We start from the raw sequence: 22,195 nt of genomic DNA on the forward strand, positions 1-22,195 counted from the left end.
TGCATTCCTCTCTTTTAAACAAAAACTATAATTTTATTTTAATTCTCTACAAAAATGCAATTTTTTGTTTCGTAACTATTAGATAAAAAATTAAAAGGGTGATGTGACACCCTCTAACTTATTTATTTAATTAAAATGAGTGGTGTGACATCTTGCAATATATAGTGAACTCTATTAGTTAATCCTAATTAACTCATACACATAAATACACATGATTTCAATTGGTTTTGCAACAACCTAATAAAATTAAAGAAATGGTAATTATTGGTAGCATAATTTTGAAATTAAGTGCACTTCAATTTTAGACAAGAAATCAATTGTAATATTGCAACGTAAATAGTTATTATGTTCTTAGATTTCCATTAGGCATCTTACTGTCACACCTATTTGCCATTCGTAAACTCCCAAAATAATTTTCTAAGTCGTAAATCCCAATATCTATCGGTGTTGAATTCATCGTTGCCTCATGAGCTATTTCTCGTGCGAATTTAGGGGTGTTAAGAAAGAAAACGCATAAGGTAAGGGTTTTTCCCCATGCAAGGTTAGGCTAGATATTAAATTAATAGTTTGTAAGATATTGATATATGTCTTGATGTCTTAAAAGAAAAATGTTGATTTTTATTTGCCTTAAAGAATTTAACTATAATATTTTGTTTTACGAGTAATATATTTGCTTTGATAAACTTAATTATAAAATTTCAATTTTTATTATTATAACATGAGTAATATATTTGATGTCATATATTTGATGTAAAGTTGTTATTTTTGTGTTGTTTATGTGTACTTAATTATAAAGTTGTGATTTTTATTATGATCTCATGAGTATTATGTTTGTTAGGATGTTTTTAATTTAAAGTTCCGATTTTTGTGCTATTTCATTTCAAAGTTTTGATTTTTCAGAAATTTATATGAGTCTTGGGGGCATTGGTGAAACGTTTTAATTTTTAATTATGATAATATGATTAAGTTGATTTTTGTGATGTGTTTAATGGTAAACCTTGATTTGTATGTCTAAATGACTAATAATGGGGGAAAATTTATAGTAGAAGAAATAAATATTATATTTGTATGTGTTCTTCGTTATTTGAGTTTTGATGTCTATCAATAACACATCGCTAATGCAATTTTATAGTTTATAAAATTAAGGTTATGACTTTAAGACATTTATTCACGTGTTTGTGTGTTATATATTTGGGATAACAAAATTACTGACTCTTGATTGTAAGCGTCCATGAGAATAAAACTTTGATGTCATATATGATTAAAATTTAATCTTGAATATTTTATCTTTGTAGTTGTCTAAGTGACGGGTGATTTGTGTTTTAAATAGTATTATCTTTGTGGTTGTCTAAGTGGTTGGTGATTTGTGTTTTAAATATTTATCTACGTGGTTGTCTAAGTGGTTTGGTTGGTGATTTGAGTTTTAAATATTGTTATCTTTGTGGTTGCCTAAGTGGTTGATGATTTGTGTTTTAAATATTGTTATCTTTGTGGTTGCCTAAGTGGTTGGTGATTTGTGTTCTAAATATTATTATCTTTGTGGTTGTCTAAGTGGCTGGTGATTTGTGTGACATATGCATCTTTGTGGATGCTTGTGTGGCTGGTTTAATTTTTTCTCATTGGTATGAGTGACTTATGTGTGGACGCCTGTGTGGCTGGTTATATCCGGATCATATATATTTAGGAGCATGCATAACTTGCATACATTTTATTGTTATTTTCATTTTGATCTAATTATTTGCTCTATGGTTGCTACTTGATTTATTTAGATACATTTTATGACTTTTGATACATCTTTGAGAACTAATAAAGAATCAATTTTTTTAAATCTTTTATGACGAAAATATTTTATATTCACATTTTATGGGTGTTAATTTATTATTTGGTTTAATTTTTGATGTGGGATGAACAGATCCCTTACACCAATATTTAGGTACTAATGATCTCAAAAGTTGCATTAATGATGTTTGATTGTTGCACGCGCGTGGGAAAATGAGAGTTTTACTTTAAAAAAAATAATGTTTTGCATTACTAAAAATTTTGTGGTACATTGTAAAGTTATTTACTCTTCATCACTATTTTTTAATAGAAATGCGAAAGTGAGATTTCATTTGCTACTAATTAATTGAATGTCATTAATTTTAGTCAACCTTGCTTCTTTTGAATTTTACTTAAAGATAATTTATTTTATTTTGGAGCATAAATGAATATCGATCTAACAACTGAAATATTAATTTCGCAAATAAATGAATAAATAATATTTTAGTAAATATCATTACCTTCTTTTACAAAAAAAATATATATATATCAAGTTATTTTCTGACGCATCTTTAAATTATTACATGATGAACTACTTCTAAGAAGAAGAAAAAAATTATAGTTGTTTCTAAAAGAAAACAAATATTTTTAAGTAATTTTTGGATCTAAAATTTGGGGTGTTACAGTTATGGTGCGTATTGTTGTTTGTTGAGATATGGGGGAACTAGAAAAACAAGGAGTGTGCACTGTGTGTTGGATTGGTTGAAGTAGGTCTTTAAAAAATAATGTATTGCAGAGATTTAATTTATTGATAGGGCGTACCTACTGAATTTGGTATGGAGTACTATTTTCGTAGTTAAGACCCATGCATGCGAAGTATTTTCCACTATTCAAAGATTTGGAAGGTATTGGTAGGAACGTCTGAAATCATGTTGCACTCGTCGTGCTTTACGACTACCTTTCAAAAGGCAGTTGTTACGCTACAAAGCAATTGGGTGTATATATGTCTTTAATGAATTTACTATATTATATACATTTTTATGATTATTATTTATTAATCATTATAATTAAGATTTATTGATTTTTATGAATATCATTAATTTATTTTTATTAATTTATTTTTATTAATTTATTTTAATCATTATGTAACAATGTTGGATTTACAAATATTTTTCAAATATTTGTAAAAGAGGATACCTATGTGCTAATGTTGAATGTGTTCTTAGGATGAACAGATGGAGCTATTAATAGAGGAAACACAAAATCCTTAAGTACGAAAACATGATAGATGCCATGACCCATGCTGACGTCACATGTAGACCATAGGAGAATCACAAACACGTCGCTCCCTTCGACGGTGTTATGTTATACACTAGTCACCCTTGATTGTGCAGTATAGTAGTGACATATTTTTTAGAAAGATGTTTGAGAATATTCGACCAATGTCACCTCTAGTTCTTAACACATTATACGATACATATGTGAAATGGATGAGATATATGAGCTCTATCAATCAGAGTGCCAAGATGAATACTTAGAATGGTTCTATAGAGTATCTTATCCACTTTTATTGTAGCCAGACGGTGTAGCCCATGTTCTAGAGTTTGATGTCTTGACCGCCGCTGCAGAAGCCTATGGTTCACAACCACATATCCTTCACCTGGTAGTGACCTTATACAACGGGGATGGAAGTACATGGTATCGAAACAGATGACAGCTTATATAATTATTTTTATGAATCTTTATATTTAGCGCATAATGACACTAGTTAGAAGTTTTTAATGTTATTTGTGATGAATATCGTTATTGCTATTAGTATTCAAAGTTTGAACTTATTATTATTGATAGTTGTTATTATTCAAAATTAAAAATATAAAGAGACATAACAACGTAAGTTAACAACTATATAAAATGCAAGATGAAAACACTAATAGATAACAACAAATGGGATAATTAGAGACATAAAATCGAAGTAAATAATTAGAGACATAACATTGAAGTGATCATAGTTGATCGACCAATATTTCATCTACTCTCTTAGGAGGAATTAAAGATGCCTCAATAGCACTGATAGATCTAAGCAACGTAGCATCCAACTCAATTGGTCCTTTGGTTTCTTAAAGAGCAAATGTTAATAACATCATTTTCACGTCATCATTATTTCCAAGATGAAAATGATGATATTCAACACAAACCACATTCCTATTATCACCATATTTATGTAATTATTTTAGTTTTGTTTTCAAATCTTCAAGTGAATTGCCTTCATTAACTCTGAAAGGTTTCGATCCACCAGAGTTAAAATAAACAAAAGCAAGTTTTGATTTCATATCCATCTAAGAAGAAAGATAACAAAAAGTAGTAACTAAAAGGATTCATAACAAGTGATTTGGTATAAGCTTGAAAATATTGTGGTCCATATAAAATGTTGGTGCAATTTCCACCATATAAAATGTGTCGATGCAATCTCAACCATACAAAATGTATCGGTGCAATCTCAAGCATGCAAAATCAATTTTCATCTAGTGATATGACATCTACGGGTGCTTTCGGTAGATCACGTGCGACACGTGCCTTATATCCTAGTAAATACATCCACTTTTGTAGAGGTCCTACATATGTTACTGTCAAAGAAGTTGTTTCATCAATACAAAATTTCTTTTAACATGGTGCAATATTTGACATTGAAAAAATAATATTAATTAAGAACATAATAATTTCTTTTTACCTGAACTCAATGACTTGGGTCAATAAAACCAATACATATAATACGATCATTTGTTGTCGATCTTGAATGTGAAACACGCATCAGAAATAAAGTTCATAGAGAATGTCCAAGAAAACGTGACAAGAACAACAATGTATGTTGTTCGACCAAACGTGACAAAAATAAAATTATATGTTGTCGCTATCAGGCAACTCAAATTTGGTTTGAACATCCATTTATCTAGGAGTTGAATACTCCTAGATAACTTCTTTAAAGAAGTTATCTTCAAAGAATCTATAACTTCTTTAATACACCATGAGAACTATCTATCATAGGGGCACATGTGATAACCAATCTACTAGTCCAAACTTTGGCGAAGCAAAGACCAAGACTCCTCACCATATCCAAGCAATGATGCAATAGTCCAATAACCATAATTTTCATCAGCTATCACATTAATTAGCTCATCAATGTATAATTGAATAAGATCATGAAATTATCTCAAGAACAAATGTATTGAGGATTGAGAGGGTTACTTCATTGAGGGTTGAGAAGGTTGCTTCATCAAAGAAGGAAGAGGTTTCTTCTTTGATGATGGATAGGGTCTATTCTTTTATAATTGAGATGGTTGAGACCCAATATGCTTAGAATATGTTGCATCAACATGCTCGGTAATAACATTAGGTTTAAATATGTCTTTAGTCCTTGCAAATATATCACTTTTTTATTTTAATCCTTGTAAATTTTTTTTTTGGATTTAGTCCTTGTAAAATCAAAGATGGTCGACTTTGGTCCTTAATGTCAAATCAACATTACAAAAAAAGAGCGTCAGGAGACGTGGCCATATAAATGCATACCAACACATCATCTTTTATGATATATTAAAAATTAAAATGTTTTATATTATTAATTATCATTTAATAATTAGTGTTATTTTATAATAAAAAATATGAATTGAAATTAAAAGTGGGGTTTATGGGTTTTTAGAAAACCCGTCTTCTTTCGTGCCACGACGGTTTGCCTACTCTTTTTTTGTAACTTTTGATTTGACGTTAGGGAGAAAAACCAATCGTCTCTGGTTTTATAGGGACTAAATTCAAACAAAAAAACTTACGAGGACTAAAATCAAAAAGTGGTATATTTGTAGGACCAAAGACATATTTAAACCTATACATTATATCTCTTCAACTTCTTACATGTACACTTCTTCACTAATCTTTTGGTTTTAACTTTTTTAGGCCGTGGACATATTGAATTTGTAGTTGGAAAAGCAAGTTAATGCACCTTACTCTTCAACAATATTTTTTCTATAACATCAAGTGGCCGAAAGTGTTTCCACAATGTATCCATCTCATTGTACATATCTAACTCGAATCCACCTTTTGGGCCTTTGGTGAGTTCACACTCCATGTTTAATTTCCTCAATTGAATATACATTGAATCTAGAGAAATTGGCTAATCTGTCAATTTATATTGTGTCAATTCACAATCACAAGGTAACTTATGTGTTCTTCTAAGAGAGATTTATCAGTACTCACCCACTCAACTTTCTCATAGTCTTCAGCAATGCGTCTTTGAGTTTATCTTGATACAAACGTATTCAATCTCTGATAAAATGGATTGTTGTTTTTATGCTCTTGATCATATAAATTTATTTGAAATGTGCCCTTGATTTTTTTTAATTTGCAACCTTATCACGTTGTTCATAACCTCCCAACATTTACACATGTCAACCATGATGTGTTCCAACATTATCTTCAGTTTCCAATTAGCATACTCAACCCTATCATGAAAGGTAAATTGTCACCATGAAGCAATTCAACAATATATAATAAAATTACAAATTTGAAGTTTTATAGTGACTTGACATACCTATTAGTTGTTGTGTTCCCGAAATGCTTCACCCGATTAGTCCATGTTGCAATAAATCTTTGTCTGTGAGGAGTCAACCAGGTGTCTTTCACATAATCAACAAATATTTGATTATCAACACATGATTCCTCAAACATGTGCAAGTGCATGGGGTACTCTTTCTTATCACTACAATACACAATATTTTTCCACATATTTATTACTAACTTTTGTCTATCCTTTAAGACATATTGCTTGCATTTTGCTCCAGTATTTTTTTCGATATGAAACCGACAAAGTAAATTAACATGTGAAAATACAATACCAACTACTTTCGTCAAATCAAGATCTTTGTTGGTCACAATTACATGAGAAAATTTATTTTGTATAACAAACAATTCTTTTAATTTCTAATATCCAACAAAAGTTTTCTTCACGTTTACATTCCAAATAAGTATATCCAACTACAAATGTCATCTTTATTGACGTCATACCAACAATTTCAAGTAATTGTATTATGTATTTATTGGTTTTGTATGTGTTATCCATAATCAACACAATGAGAAACAAGTTCAACAATTTCACCGAATCTGGATAGACTCAAAAAATATCCCTCGTAACATTTAAGTCTTCTCGCTTTTTATTTCAACACATATATTTTGTATCTTCAATTAACTTGAATAAATGTTGCATTTATGTCGTATGACCTCTCACCAGCAATCGAATAATACTCTTCTGCTTATATATTTCTAAGATATGAGTAACATTGTTCATGTCCTAAATTAGAATAATATGTCCATATGTGCAACATTATATTTTGTTAAGTCATGAACATGTTTAAGATATTTTAATTTAATTAATGTCCTTAGAAATTTATGAATAATTCAACCGTTGATACGCCTTTGTGCCACTATAATTTTTTATTAAAATAATTAAAACACCTTGATGAATAGTAACAGTGTTATTAAAATGCTTCCCTATTATTGAAAAGTTAATATTATAAGTTGGAACATGGAAACTAGGAAAGAAAGGAATCTTGTATGTGGTATGGTGATTCTAGGAATTAGCAATAATATGCACAGAAAAATGGCAGGCATAAAACCATGAAAAAGGGAGGGACACTCCATGCTGTCTGTATCTTTCATTGCAGGCATATATCAAGTATAAAAATAATTAATTAAAGTTTTGATCAAAATTAATTTGTTCTCTAATGCCAGTGGTGTATGATTTCACTTAGCATGCAACCATATCTTATATCCATATTCCTTTGTGCAGGAGATCGAGTATTAGTAACTGACACAGTTGAGCCAGTAAATGAAGTCAGCATATATAGAAAATCATTTTTGGTATGTGAGGAAAGAAAATAAATGTAACCTTCAAAGTAGGTAATAAAATGAAATCCAAATGCATAAATATAAATATAGATTAAAATTATAGATATTTTTGTAAAAAAAAAAATTATACATATAACAATACACCGAAATTAAAAAAATAAATAATGATTATTAAGGTCAATAATTGCTACATGATTACATATAACAATACACCGAAATCCTAATCCTGCGGCACTAGATTTGTGATGGTTTTTAACATAGCTGTTGCCGTAAGTGCGCCATTGCGACGGTTTGAACTGCCACCGTTTTCTTGTAGTGTAATTTTGAAAGACAAAGTAGGATAATGATCATTCTATATGCAAGAACTATTAAAACTTTAAATCCTTCAGGGAAAAAAATATATTTTTAATAATATTATTTATATATAGTAAATTTAGGCTCACATTTTTAAGATAGTTTTAGCTATTTTATTTTTAGATTTTGTAAAAAATATATTTCTTTCTTGCATATTGCTACATATAATCGGTCATCTTTGTATTAATTTCTTTCATTAATTAAATTAATATTTATTAATATTTTTTTAACTAATTATCTTTTCTGATTTTTCAGAGTATCCTCAAATTTTTAATTACTTGAAAGATCTAAAATATATTTAAAGATTGTTTTTATTTTAATTAGTTGATTTTCATACTCATTAACTAATGATGGAAGTCATTATCATATTTTTAAGCGACTCGGGTTGCTTATTACCCAAATAATGTTAGTTTGGCCTTTAATCAAATTATCTAATCAAATTATATATATTTTAGCATTTTAATTTTTTTAACAATATATATGTATAAATCGTGGTCAAATAATGTGTATATCAATTAAGTAAACTATTTTTTAAAAGATCAAATGAATTTTTAGTCTTCATAAAATTTTGTTTTTAATTATTTTAAAAAAACATTTAGCCTCCTAAAATTGTTTGTCTTTATTTTGATATCTCTTTTAAATAAATTCATATATATTCTTCAAGATTTTGAATGATTCTTTTTTTCAAGTAATCTTAAATATTATAAAATATCTTCCACAAAAATCTAAAAAAAAATTTAACTATAAATTATTAAAAAACAATAAATTAAAATTTATATTTAACTCACTCCTTTTTAAAAAGGTTCTAAATTTTTGTAACGAAACTTTTATAATGTTTTAATTATAAATAAATAAATAAAAATGATTTAAAATTTTTAAGGATATATATGAGTCATGACTTAGTACCAAAAAAAAAAGATAAAATTTTTTTAAGATAAAAAGTTGAAGAAAATTTTATAGAGTAACAAACAAAACATTAAATTTTATTAAAACTAAAAATTTATTAAACCATTTTAAAAAATCATATAAAAGTGACTTTTCTTTACATAAAATATTTTTTAATAATGAGTTAAATTTTGAAATTATTGTTGGTTCTTGTAGAAGAAGCTTCTTCTACAAATGAAAGCAGTATGATTTACAATTACATCACTAAACATAACAAAGTTTATGACAAAAATAGTGTAAATAGCATTAAAGCTAAAGAAGATTAGTGGAGTTACTATGTCGTATACAATCAAAATAAATATACTTTATCCTTTGCATTAAAGCTCCACATTTGTCTCATCATCACATTCAATTCAACATGTGTTTCTCTTAAGACACACTTTCCCAAGTGCATACCTTTCCCATCCCACTACACTAATTATGTAAACCAAAGGTTAGGCAAAAATAAGGATTAAAGATATAATTAATGGAGTATAAAGGCAAAATAGGAAGTGATAAACATAAAATTGTTTCTTTGTTTTTCCTCAGTTATAATTAGTCCAAAAGAAAATTTGCCTCTACACTTCTTAGGTTTAGATTAGGAGTTAGGTTGATTGAGCCTAATTTTCTTTCCAAGGTGCTATCTGAAATGACTATTGTCTTAGTTTATATGGATAGTTTAACTATTTTGAGTTGAATATTGAAGGGAGTAAAAGAGTTAAAGATTTGAAATTCAAATTTTAGAGTGAATCTAATATCTTTGGAAAAGTTTAATTAAAAAGTATAGAAAATGATGCCTACAAGCCATGAAATTTCAAGCAGAAAATTATTGTGTAATTGGTTCTGCAGATTTTAAATTTAGTTTGTAAAATTAATTTTAACTAAAAATTAGTTAAATATAAAATGATTTATGTTCGAATATAGTATTATATTCAAACATAAATTAATTCGGCTGTAATTATAATGAGTTGAATAATACATTAGAGTGTGAAAATCATGTTAGTAAAAAATTATAAACTATAACTTCAAGTTAGATTGATTTTATATATAAAATCAATTTTACGGAGGACTTCCATGTGAAAAGTAATTTTAAACTTCTAAAATCAATTTTATGACATTCAAAGTGATATTAAAATACATAAATAAAAAATTAATAAATTCTACAATTGAATACCTATCAAGATGGTTTATCTTAAAAGTGACTTGAAATTTTAACAACGATCTACGATATTTTTTAGAAATATCTAATAACTCCTCGGATACAAGACTCTCACAATTGATATTAGTTTGACCAATTAAATTTTGAAAGACATATTTATTATTCTTATTTCTATTGAGACTGTGATATTTTTTGCCTGCCTCAAAAGTAAAGATCATAAAGACTTAACTTATATTTTTGAGTGTTGGGGAGAATGGAATTACAAGAATAACAAAATAAATGTTTCAAAACCACACTAGACTTATGACATTAAATCTCTATCCAAAACTTTTCAAAACATTAAAATATTAAATACATGAATAACTTCTTTTACACATTTAACATTTAACTTATTTATGATTAATATGAGACTAACCATTTATATTTGAATCCAATATTAAAGAGTATTGTTGACCATGTTAGAATTTCAAATACCTTTAAAGTAATAATCAACCACTAAAAAAACTATATATTATGCTTATTTGCTAACTTAACCATATACTTTTATGGTTGTACTATTGTTTATTATGTGATTGTGTAAAATATACTATTTTATGTGAGGGGAATAGAGATTTGGGATGACGCAAGAAGAGCAGTGTGGTTGAAATTGATTAAAGCCTGCACATAATAGACAACAACAATAGTGACATAACAAAGGGATGATGATGTTTTAAAACATACTGAACAGAAAATACTGCCAAAGAGAGACAAAATGTGAACCCAAATTGATTGATGAAATCATCCCAATCCCTATAAGATTAAATGTAAGTTCCAATAAAAAAACAGAATGGAGTGGAGGGTGAGACAGGGATTGTTTGGTCTTTTACACTAATTTGACTTCCCATTGCATTTGCACATTCAATGGAAAAGGGAAAGTGTTTTGGCAGTAAGTCAAGGAGCATGTAAGATGGTATTAATGTCCAATACATATTGTAAATTTGGTGAATGTCATTTTACCCCTCTCATTAATGCAACTCCTCAATAGTACCTTGCAATATTGAGTAAACTACCAAAGCAATTATTGATTTTATAGGACCATTCTAAGTCTACTAACTTAGTCCATAATACTATTACTCCATCCGCCATTATTTAACTATTTTATATATATATCAAGAAATAATTATTTTATTAAGTTATTTTTATTAGTCATTGGTGTTTTTTGTTTATCATAAGTATAAAATAGAGAATAATAACTTACAAGAAATATAATTTTTTTTTATTAATTAAAGTGACACTAATGAGTATTTTACGACTATCTCTAATAAAATTTGAATTATGTATCTTGAGGTTATAAAATCAAAATCAAGAGATATACATAGTATTAATAAAATAAAAATGGTGTATAATAAAAAAGTATAAATAACAAAAAAAAAATGAAGTTATAGAAAAAAAATTTCACCCTTTTGACTTAATTTGAAAATGATTCTTTAACCAATTACTAATAAAATGAAAAGTTATCATTCTTGTGTTTTTTTTTAAACATTGATATGTACTTAATAACATCACTAAATATTAATTATAGGGTACAATTAAAAAAGAAAACAAAAATTCAAATTGCAATGAAAACTAAAAGTGACAAACCTTTTTGGACAATATCTTTTTAAGGCATGTGATATTCATTGTGAGATAGAGAAAATACTCTTTTTATAATTTGGTTATTTTATATTAATGAAATGGTAATTTTATTAAATTAATTTTTTTAATATTGATGTATTTATTATTATTATAAATAAAAAGAAAAAAAAAGAATTATAACTTATTTTATAAAAGTTTTTTGCAATACATCCCTTATCTTTATTAGAAAATGGACATCCGCCATTATAAAATAGTTATTTACTTATGTTAATTAATACGCATTATGTTGTAATATTCATTAAGTTGCACTTATAAAATGCATATATATAAATACTTCTCGTATATACGAATATTTCTCATTAAATTTCAATATAAAATTATTTTATTTTAATATATCTTTTTTGAGATTCTATTCATAATAAACTAAATTTATCGTGTTGAAAATTATTTAAAAGTATTACAAATGTATATTTAATTTCACGTCGAACTTGATAAAATTACAATGAGTCATAATTTTTACATTTTTTAGTTTATGTAAAATTGAAAATAACTCTTCACATTATTATCAATCCCACCACAAAACTTAACCTACATTAGACTTAATATTATCTCTATATTTTAAAAATAAAGATCATTTTAGGGACTCCAATTTTTCGAATTTGATTTAACGTGCAATCGAGTGCATGTTACAAGTTAGATTAAAATAGATAAAATTTTCAGTATCTTGACCCTATAATCTGCAATCTACTGCACCAATCAATAGAAGAAACCCCATTTTGTTAAATATTTTTATTTTTTATACTCTTTTCACTTTTATTTTCTTGTTTAGGATATTATATTCCAAAGCAATCTCTAAGAACAGTAAAAACATAAACCGCCAGCAACAAAAGGCTCAAACAAAGTTCCTTTATTATTATTATTATTAAGAAAGAGTATAAATATTAAAAAAAATTATATTAGAATTTTTGTAATTTAAATTGTAAAAGGTATAATTTTTTAACTTTCTTAACAATTTGAGAAGACTTGTTAGCATCGTCTCTCTCACTTGTTCTCAAGTTCTCAGTTCCTACCATCCTTTCTGTCTCTTCTCTCTCTCTCTCTCTGAAACAGTAACTGTAGTTTCTGCTATTTGTCACATCTTCAAACTATTTTATCAGAAAAACAAACCTCATATCCTCTCAAAATCTTTCTTTTCTTTCTCACTTCTCATTTCCTTCTTCTCTTCCAATCAAATCATGGAACAACAAACACAAGACTCAACTAACACTAACCAAAATGAAACTAACTCTCATCAACATCATCATCATCACCACCATCATCACCATCATCATTATCATCATCAACAACATCATCAAAATCAGCTTCAACAACAATACTCAACTCAACTTGGTTTCTTCAATCATCAAAACAAGTTTCAAAGATACTACCCTGCTCTTCTTCCTTTACCTTCTCTTCAACAACTACCTTTGATTCCACCTTTTCATCAAAATCAAAGCTTTATATCAAAAACCCATTTGCATAAACATCCATGCAAACTCAATAGTTCTCCTTCATCAGATTTCAACCTCTCTCAACTATCACTTGCTCCTTGTAAGTTTCAGCATTGTTCTTTCCATTTCAAACTTACCCTTTTGCTTGTGTTCATGTTTTTAAAATATTGAAGATAAAAATCTGTTCTTTAGGCTTGTTTTATTTGTTTTGTTTAGAAAAAATTTCAAATTTATTTTGACTTCTTGGAGAGAGAGAGAGATAAAAAATAAACAGTTTTTTATTGTGTCTTTCTATTTTAATATTTTTTTTTTCAAAACATTGCATTTGGGGTTGTAATAATTTATAATTTATACTTTTTTTTAACTTCAATCAAACTAGATTTGATTCAATTTTTCATTGGTTTTGCTGTGTTTTTAATGTGAAAAAATGTAAGGTCTTGTTGGGGGAAATATTTTCAAGGTCACTGTTCCACTTGCAGCAATTGATCCCTTATGTTCCAATGCTAAATTTGTCAAAATAATAAATAAATAAATAAATAAATAAAGCTCTATCATGTGTCTCTATATGATACCCTTTTATTGAACAATAATAATAACATAAAGATGTTAAGTCCTTTCCATTGTATTTTCTTTTCTGTGAACTATTGTTGTTGAATGATTTTGTTTTTCTTTTTCTTGTTTTGGTTGGAAGCATTTAGTAGTAAATACTGAAGTATGTTGAATTTTCCAATTAACTATGGTGCCCCAGTTCATGGGCCCCTATTCTTTTGTGTGGTGTCTGTTGGGCTATATAAGTAAAAGTTCAAGGATTCTTCTGTTCATTACACCTCTTTTTGATGCTCACAAGTTTTTTGAAACATGAGTGTTATGTTTTGATTAGTAGATTTAATGTTCAATCTTCTTTTATTTATTTATTTATTTATTTAATAAAGTAGATATAATAAAGTGAAATGATCACTTGTTTGGTTTCAAATCAAGTCAAAATTGATTTAATATCAAATTTGCTTTGGCAAGAAGCATCAATGATTTGCTTTTTTTGCTTTATACACTTTGAGAAATTATCCTAAAAGCATTCTTCACACAACAATATCTAACTATGAGAAAAAATTGAGTTTGACAAAAGCATGTAAACCTTCTCTAATGAGGTATAATATTAGCCTATGTTTGGTTTCATGTTTGGAGCAGCCAGAATTAATTCCTGAGATGTAACATTGTTTTTGACATGTTCGGTTTTTCGCAAGTAAAATTGATTATATTATGAAGCTAGAATTTGTAACTTTTGAGTTCAAACGTGATTTTTACATGGAAATTTATTGTTTAACTCACTTTGACGTAAATGTATTCAAACATAATTTATTTTATATTCGACTAACTTATAATTAAAATACAAAATCAATTGTCACCGCAGAACCAAACATGCACTTAGTTATTTGATATTACCAGTTGATGTATGCAACAAAGTATGTAATGAAAAAATAATGAACCATTTGTTTATGATAATGATTCAGCTCCAAAGGAGCTTCAGAACCAAACTAAAGAATCCCTTAAAGGAGATGATGGGAAGAAGCTCATTTCAACAAGGAAGACACAAGAAGTGACTGTTGCAAGGAGGCCAGATTCTGGTGGCAAAGAAGGTCCTGTGATATCTCTCCTTGCCAACCATTTTCTAGTAAAGTTTGATCCATCACAAAAGTTATATCATTACAATGTTGAAATTAGTCCTCATCCTTCTAAGGAAATTGCTAGAGCAATCAAACAGAAACTTGTAAATAACAATTCTGATGTGCTATTGGGTGCTCTTCCAGCATATGATGGGAGAAATAATCTTTATAGTCCAATTGAATTCCAAAATGATAAGCTTGAGTTCTACATAAGCCTCCCAATTCCATCTAGCAAATCGATAGCGCTTTATGGAGAAACAGATGTTAAGAATGAGAAGCATGAACAACATAAACTTTTTCGGATAAATATCAAACTAGTCTCGAAGATTGATGGAAAAGAGTTGACTAATTACTTGAGCAAAGAAGGCGATGAAGGGATTCCACTTCCTCAAGATTATCTACATGCCTTGGATGTAGTTTTGAGGGAAAGTCCAACTGAGAAATGTATACCTGTAGGAAGGTCATTCTATTCGAGTTCGATGGGGAGAAGCAAAGATATCGGTGGAGGAGCCGTTGGATTGAGAGGCTTCTTTCAAAGTCTTAGACCAACTCAACAAGGACTTGCACTCAATGTTGATTTCTCAGTAACTGCTTTTCATGAGAGCATAGGAGTTATTCCATACCTGCAGAAGCGTCTTGAGTTTCTTAGAGACCTTTCTCAAAGGAAGACAACGTCGCTAACTTGCGAAGAAAGAAAGGAAGTTGAGAAAGCATTGAAGAACATCAGGGTGTTTGTTTGTCATAGAGAAACTGTTCAGAGATATCGTGTCTACGGCTTAACTGAGGAGGCAACTGAAAATCTTTGGTTTGCTGATAGAGATGGGAAGAATCTTAGGCTTGTGAGTTACTTTAAAGATCATTATAACTATGACATACAATTCAGGAAGTTGCCATGCTTGCAAATTAGTAGGAGTAAACCTTGTTATCTGCCTATGGAGCTTTGTGTGATCTGTGAAGGACAAAAGTTTCTTGGGAAACTGTCTGATGATCAGACGGCGAGAATACTCAAGATGGGCTGTCAACGACCCGGAGAGCGAAAAGCCATCATCGAAGGAGTCATGACAGGAAATGTTGGTCCTACCAGGTAACTATAAACACATTGTAGTAGCTTCATATTTCTCGTTTTGTTTGGATTGACTTATTTGAACTTGTCTATTGGCATAAGCATAAGCACTTATGAGGCTGTTAAGGAGAGTTTATTGAAACAACTTACGACATGATCATAAGCTGTTTTAGGCTTATTTCCATAAGTTCTTTATAGTAATAACTTATGAAAACAGCTCATACTTTATAGCTTATATAAAAACAATATGATTTTATTTTATCTTTTACTTATAGAAACAACTTATACGGAAAAAGTTATATGATAAGCAACAGTCGTTTGATTAAATTGTTTATCCAAATAGGTCAATCAATGTGTATGATTCTTAGTACTTCTATGGATCATTTATATATTTTTCTTATAAACAATTACATAATTGTTTTTGTATTAGTTTCTTTCTACTCTCTAATGCATTAAAAGTAATCCTTTTTGACAGTGGTGACCAAGAAAATGAATTCAAACTCCAAGTCTCAAGAGAAATGACAAAGTTGACAGGGAGAATTCTTTACCCTCCAAAACTAAAGCTTGGAGATGGAGGTCATGTGAGAAACCTGACTCCTTCACGTCACGATCGTCAATGGAACCTTCTCGACGGCCACGTCTTCGAAGGAACTACAATCGAAAGATGGGCATTGATAAGTTTTGGTGGCACACCTGAGCAAAAGTCTCATATCCCAAGATTCATAAACCAGTTAACTCAAAGATGTGAACAATTAGGCATTTTTCTTAACAAGAACACAGTTATTAGTCCACAGTTTGAATCAATCCATGTTCTTAACAATGTCACACTTTTGGAATCTAAGCTCAATAGAATCCAGAGAATTTCCTCAAACAATCTGCAGCTTCTTATTTGTATAATGGAAAAAAAACACAAAGGGTATGCAGACTTGAAAAGAATCTCTGAGACGAGTGTCGGCATTGTAAGCCAATGCTGCTTGTATCCAAATCTCATCAAATTAAGTTCACAGTTTTTGGCTAATGTGGCACTCAAGATCAATGCTAAAGTTGGTGGATGCACAGTTGCTTTGTACAACTCGCTTCCTTCACAATTACCGCGCCTTTTCAGCATCGATGAACCTGCGATGTTCATGGGAGCTGACGTGACACATCCTCATCCTCTCGACGATTCAAGTCCTTCGGTGGCTGCTGTTGTTGGCAGCATGAATTGGCCAACAGCAAACAAATACATTTCAAGAATAAGGTCTCAAACACATAGGCAAGAAATCATCCAAGACCTCGGCGCAATGGTGGCCGAGTTGCTCGAAGATTTTCTTCAGGAAGTTGAAAAACTCCCCAACCGAATAATCTTCTTTCGAGATGGAGTTAGCGAAACACAATTCTACAAAGTTCTCCAAGAAGAACTCCAATCCATAAAGCAAGCTTGTTCAAGGTTTCATGGTTATAAACCTTTCATAACTTTTGTAGTTGTCCAAAAGAGACATCACACAAGGTTGTTTCCCTCCGAAACCGATCAATCTTCGAATCACAGAAATTATCAATACGAAAATATTCCTCCAGGAACAGTGGTTGATTCTGTGATTACTCATCCGAAAGAATTTGATTTCTATCTGTGTAGTCACTGGGGTGTCAAAGGAACGAGCCGGCCAACACATTACCATGTCTTGTCGGATGAAAATGAGTTTAGTTCTGATGAATTGCAGAAGCTGGTTTACAATTTGTGCTATACTTTTGTTAGGTGTACTAAACCAATTTCTTTGGTTCCTCCTGCATATTATGCACATTTAGCTGCATATAGGGGAAGACTCTACCTTGAGAGATCAGAGTCCTTAGGTTTGTTCAGAACTGCTTCTACATTGTCAAGAGCTGCTCCTCCAAAGACACCACCTCTACCTAAACTTAGTGAAAATATCAAGAAGCTTATGTTTTATTGCTAGTGAGTGATGACTATCTATGTAGCACCGACACTTTAGATTGAGGACGTGTTTGGTGTCTGACATATATTTAATCACTTTTACGTTCTTGAATTATTATCACTTTCTGTGTGCCAATATCATTATCGTGTTTTGTGTCGATGATTAATGTCATTTGATTTTTAGATTGTGTAGTTACATGACCAAGCTTTAGATTTATGGGACATATAAAGTATTGTGCAGGATGAAATAAGAAAAATAAATTTTTGCATTTATTATGTTAGTGAAAAATTCTAATTTTATAGGCCAAAGTTGTTGGTTAATCTCACAAAGGATTTCTTTACTAGTTTAGTTTTTTACATTGATAAGAATATTAGTATATTCAGTGCAGTTTCAATGGCCTTTCAATTAGTGTGTTTGGTTTCAAATTGGATTATTCCAAAATTGATTTTATTGAAGAACAAAAATAAAGTGTTTATGTTTTTAGTCCAGAAATTGTCTAACCTAAGATTGATTGGAATAGATAAAATGGAGCATGTGCATGGATTTATAAATTTACACTAATTTTTTCATTTAATTTGCATTTCAAGTAAAAATATTTAAACATAAATAATTATTTTAAATTCTGTCAGTCCAATTCAATTTGACATCATTTATTCAAAATGATTCATCATATACTTGACGACAATTCTTTTGTACACACTTTATTTCTAATACAAATCTTTATTTCTAATACAAATCATGTTGACAAGGAAAAATATGTTCATCCTTACTCTTTTTAGTTTGTAACACTTTCTTTCTCGCAAACCTAAGGTATTATTTGCCGTGAAAACAAGAAGCTACATGTAGTTTAAGTTATATGTATGTTCATGTTTTTCTACCGTAAAAACAAACGTTCACTAAAATCACAATAATACAAAAGCTACACATTATAGTTTCTAAAAACTAATGAGACACTTCAAAACTCACAGTCGTGGTAAACAAACACCAAACTAAACACAAGCGAATTAGTTTCAACAAAATTTAGCTTACGTAGTAAAGAACAAAATTAACTCAAACTAAATTTAATTTAAGAACTATAGAATACTGTATGGAAAAACTAAAAATGAAGCACACAGAATACTGTATGGAAAAACTAAAAATGAAGCACACAATACGACCTCTCTCTCAAAATATATATAAAAATTAATTGAAAAAAATTAATGTATTTAAGTTTTATATCCATTAATTCATCATTTTTTTAAAAACTTATTTTTACTTATATTTTGAAAGTGACGTTAAGTTTAAACTCATTGGTTACATGTGTTTATCTATTTAGTGTAGTCATTTCCTCCTGTGATATAGAATCTTTAGATTCATTCAGGTAGTTATGCATGCAGATATAACTTGTGAAACTAACCAAACGTGAACAACATTATTAAATAAACCAGTCATGTAGAGCAACTACTATTTACATAACTGTAAAGACAGATTCACCTAAGTACAAAAAGTATCAAATTAAAGATGTCAAGTCAAATAGATGCTAAGATATGATTTATATACATACTAGTTAGTACAAGTAAGCATTATTGCAAGTATATATAAATAAATATAATTAAATAAAGTATAAATGTGTAGATTATCTTTTTGCCATGAAATGCAAGCATTATAGTGTACTAAGTGTGACAGAGAGTTAAAAAGAATCCAAATTTCAAAGCAAAAAGACAACAAGCAACCAAGTTTATTGGTATACTAAAAAATCAAGTATGTATAACACTGTTGTTGGGCCCCACAGAGAATGGTGTAACAGAAAGTAGCTCAGTTTACTGAATCACACTGCACGGTATATGCTACTGCCTACTGCCAGCACAATTGAATTATTTGATTGATTTACTTATGTTACTTTGAACAATGTGTATCAATCAATGTATAATTGGCTGATTATAAGGCTTTTAGAGAAAACACTAGCATTGTATCAAACTTACATTACTTAGGTACATATACATATAACAGATATTCTTTTAATAAACAATAAAAAAAGTTTATGTTTAAAAAAGAATATTTTTATAGATTTAAATATTATACACTTGATTTATAACTATACAAGAGTACTTCATAGCTATTGACATGTTAGCGTCAGTTTTAAATTGATACTAATAACGAATTTTTTAAGTAATAATTGATTGATTGAAGTGTATTTTAATAATGTTTAATTGTAATTTTGATTTATGATTTGACATATTTTTATCGATGTGTATACAATTTCATGATATAAAACTCATCTAGACGTATTAATTATTTATATTTAATTAATTAAATTATAAAAATGAAAATTTTAAAGTCGAAAGCTAAATTTTTATAGAGTTTTATTGGGATTTCATGAGTGTGAATTATTCTACATCACCGTTTCATATGTCACGTTATTTAAAATATATGTCACATTGTCATTTTATAGTTAAAAAAATCATAATGAGGTACCAAAACTGTCAGATTTTAAATTAGGCGGATCGAATTCGTAAATTGATAAAAATAGACGGATTAAAACAGCAATTAAGACATTACCATATCAGTTTTTCGTGAGTCATACAAGAAACCAAGAAATAATAACATCAGAATTTCTTCATCAAACTTAATAGCCATAATAGAGAGTTGGTTCACAATTTCTCACGAATTAGGAATTATTTACATACAACTACATCAATTTTTCTCACAATGATTTAACATATTTCTCTCCACTAATGTGGTTCAAAACTTTGTTATCTATCCATTGATGAACTATCCACACACATGTCACTCTAGTAAGTTTAGTAGGGTTCATTCATAATCAATCTTATATATCATCTGACTTCGTTGTATCAAACACATGATAATGAAAATTCTTCACATAGAACACATCCTCCATCTTTCCTTTCTAAATGCCATAATTTGGCTTATTCAAGGCCACCACACAAGTTGTATTATATTTCATAATTTGCCACAAAATAATTACCACAAGAGTACTAAAGTTCTAATGTCAATTGTTTGGAATAGAGTGTGCAACCAAATATTTGAAACTCGTTAAATTAACTATTTCTTGTTGAACATGAAAGATGAATTATTGACCAAAGTTAATACCATTAATAATAATAAATAAATAAATAAATGGCTATAAATTGCATATATCAAAATTTAACATGAAAAACTCTCAAAGTAAGAATTAAAAACTACGGGAAATAACACCGTTTTATAAAATCATCGGTAGAACAAAAAAATTTCTACTAGTTATAGGAAATAACAATCATCACCCAAGAGTAAAACACAAATAATTACAAAAGATATTCACTAAATTTGATATAGCAAGCATTCAAATAGGAGACAAAACTACTAATAAAAACTAGAGTCTTACTAACATATTAACAAGACTTAATTGCACTTTTGGTCCCCCAATTTTAGGTGAATCGTGAAAATAGTCATTTCATTTTATTTGTTATCAGTTTTGGTCCCTTAATAGAATTTGAGTCCAAATCTTAATAAATTGTCACTTTATTAATGACATATAAAAAAAATAGTGATGTGACACAGGTATATGTGAATTAAATAAATTATTATATTATTTCAAATTTAAAACCGCATTTATCTGTAAATCAATTTTTATTATAATCGCATTTAACTGCAAACCAATTTTTATCTGCATTAATAAAAATAAGAGAAAATTATTATAATAGGAGGCTAATTTTCTGCAAACTAAAAGACAGTTGTTAAAATAATTTAAATTAATCTACAAAATAAGAGGAAATTGTTAAAATAATATAACATGTTATTTGTTTAGACACATTTAATCAACCATATTTTTTTTCTTCAATTTAATGTATTTTATTTTAATTTTTTAATAATATTTTTTAAAATATTATAATTATTTTTAATTTATTAAATAAACAATTTTTCAATTGCTAAAATGAGAAGAAGAAAAAAGTTAAATAAAATAAAAAATTCCAAAGACGAGTGTATATTATTATAGAGATGAAGAATGAGCAATGGAGTTCCCCTTTTGTCCGTTTAATATAATATGTTGATTGAAGTTGGCAAGACAAGAGCAATGAATGTTTGAGCGTTTATCTCTCATACTTTATGGATGAGGATCAGATGCTTTTCAGTAATACACGTCCAATGCGAATGCCATTGCCCATTGCATTGTTTGGGTTGGGTACGTAGGGAAGGGACAGAAAGACTGATAAATGAATATGAGTTTGTATTTGCATTCTGCATTCTGCCTTCTGCCACTCACAGTTCTTTGGCATTACTGAGATCCTACTCACACTACCAAATAGGTATTAATTCAACCTATACTATACTATATACTGTGCACTACAACACACACGCTTTTGGGGTCCCCTACCACTATGATATTGATT

General features: G+C 28.9%; 1 protein-coding gene across 1 annotated transcript; it reads left to right on the forward strand.

The window, feature by feature from the left end:
* The first annotated feature begins 12,704 nt into the window (after nt 1-12,704).
* On the forward strand, nt 12,705-18,088 carry LOC101488825 (protein argonaute 7). Its single transcript, XM_004490061.4, has 3 exons — nt 12,705-13,291; nt 14,700-15,936; nt 16,391-18,088. The coding sequence occupies exons 1-3, from the start codon at nt 12,937-12,939 to the stop codon at nt 17,847-17,849; spliced, it is 3,051 nt and encodes a 1,016-aa protein (XP_004490118.1). The 5' UTR covers nt 12,705-12,936; the 3' UTR covers nt 17,850-18,088.
* The last annotated feature ends 4,107 nt before the right edge of the window (nt 18,089-22,195 follow it).

The sequence above is a fragment of the Cicer arietinum genome, chromosome 2, assembly GCF_000331145.2.
Source record: "Cicer arietinum cultivar CDC Frontier isolate Library 1 chromosome 2, Cicar.CDCFrontier_v2.0, whole genome shotgun sequence".
NCBI classification, from domain to species: Eukaryota; Viridiplantae; Streptophyta; class Magnoliopsida; order Fabales; family Fabaceae; genus Cicer; species Cicer arietinum.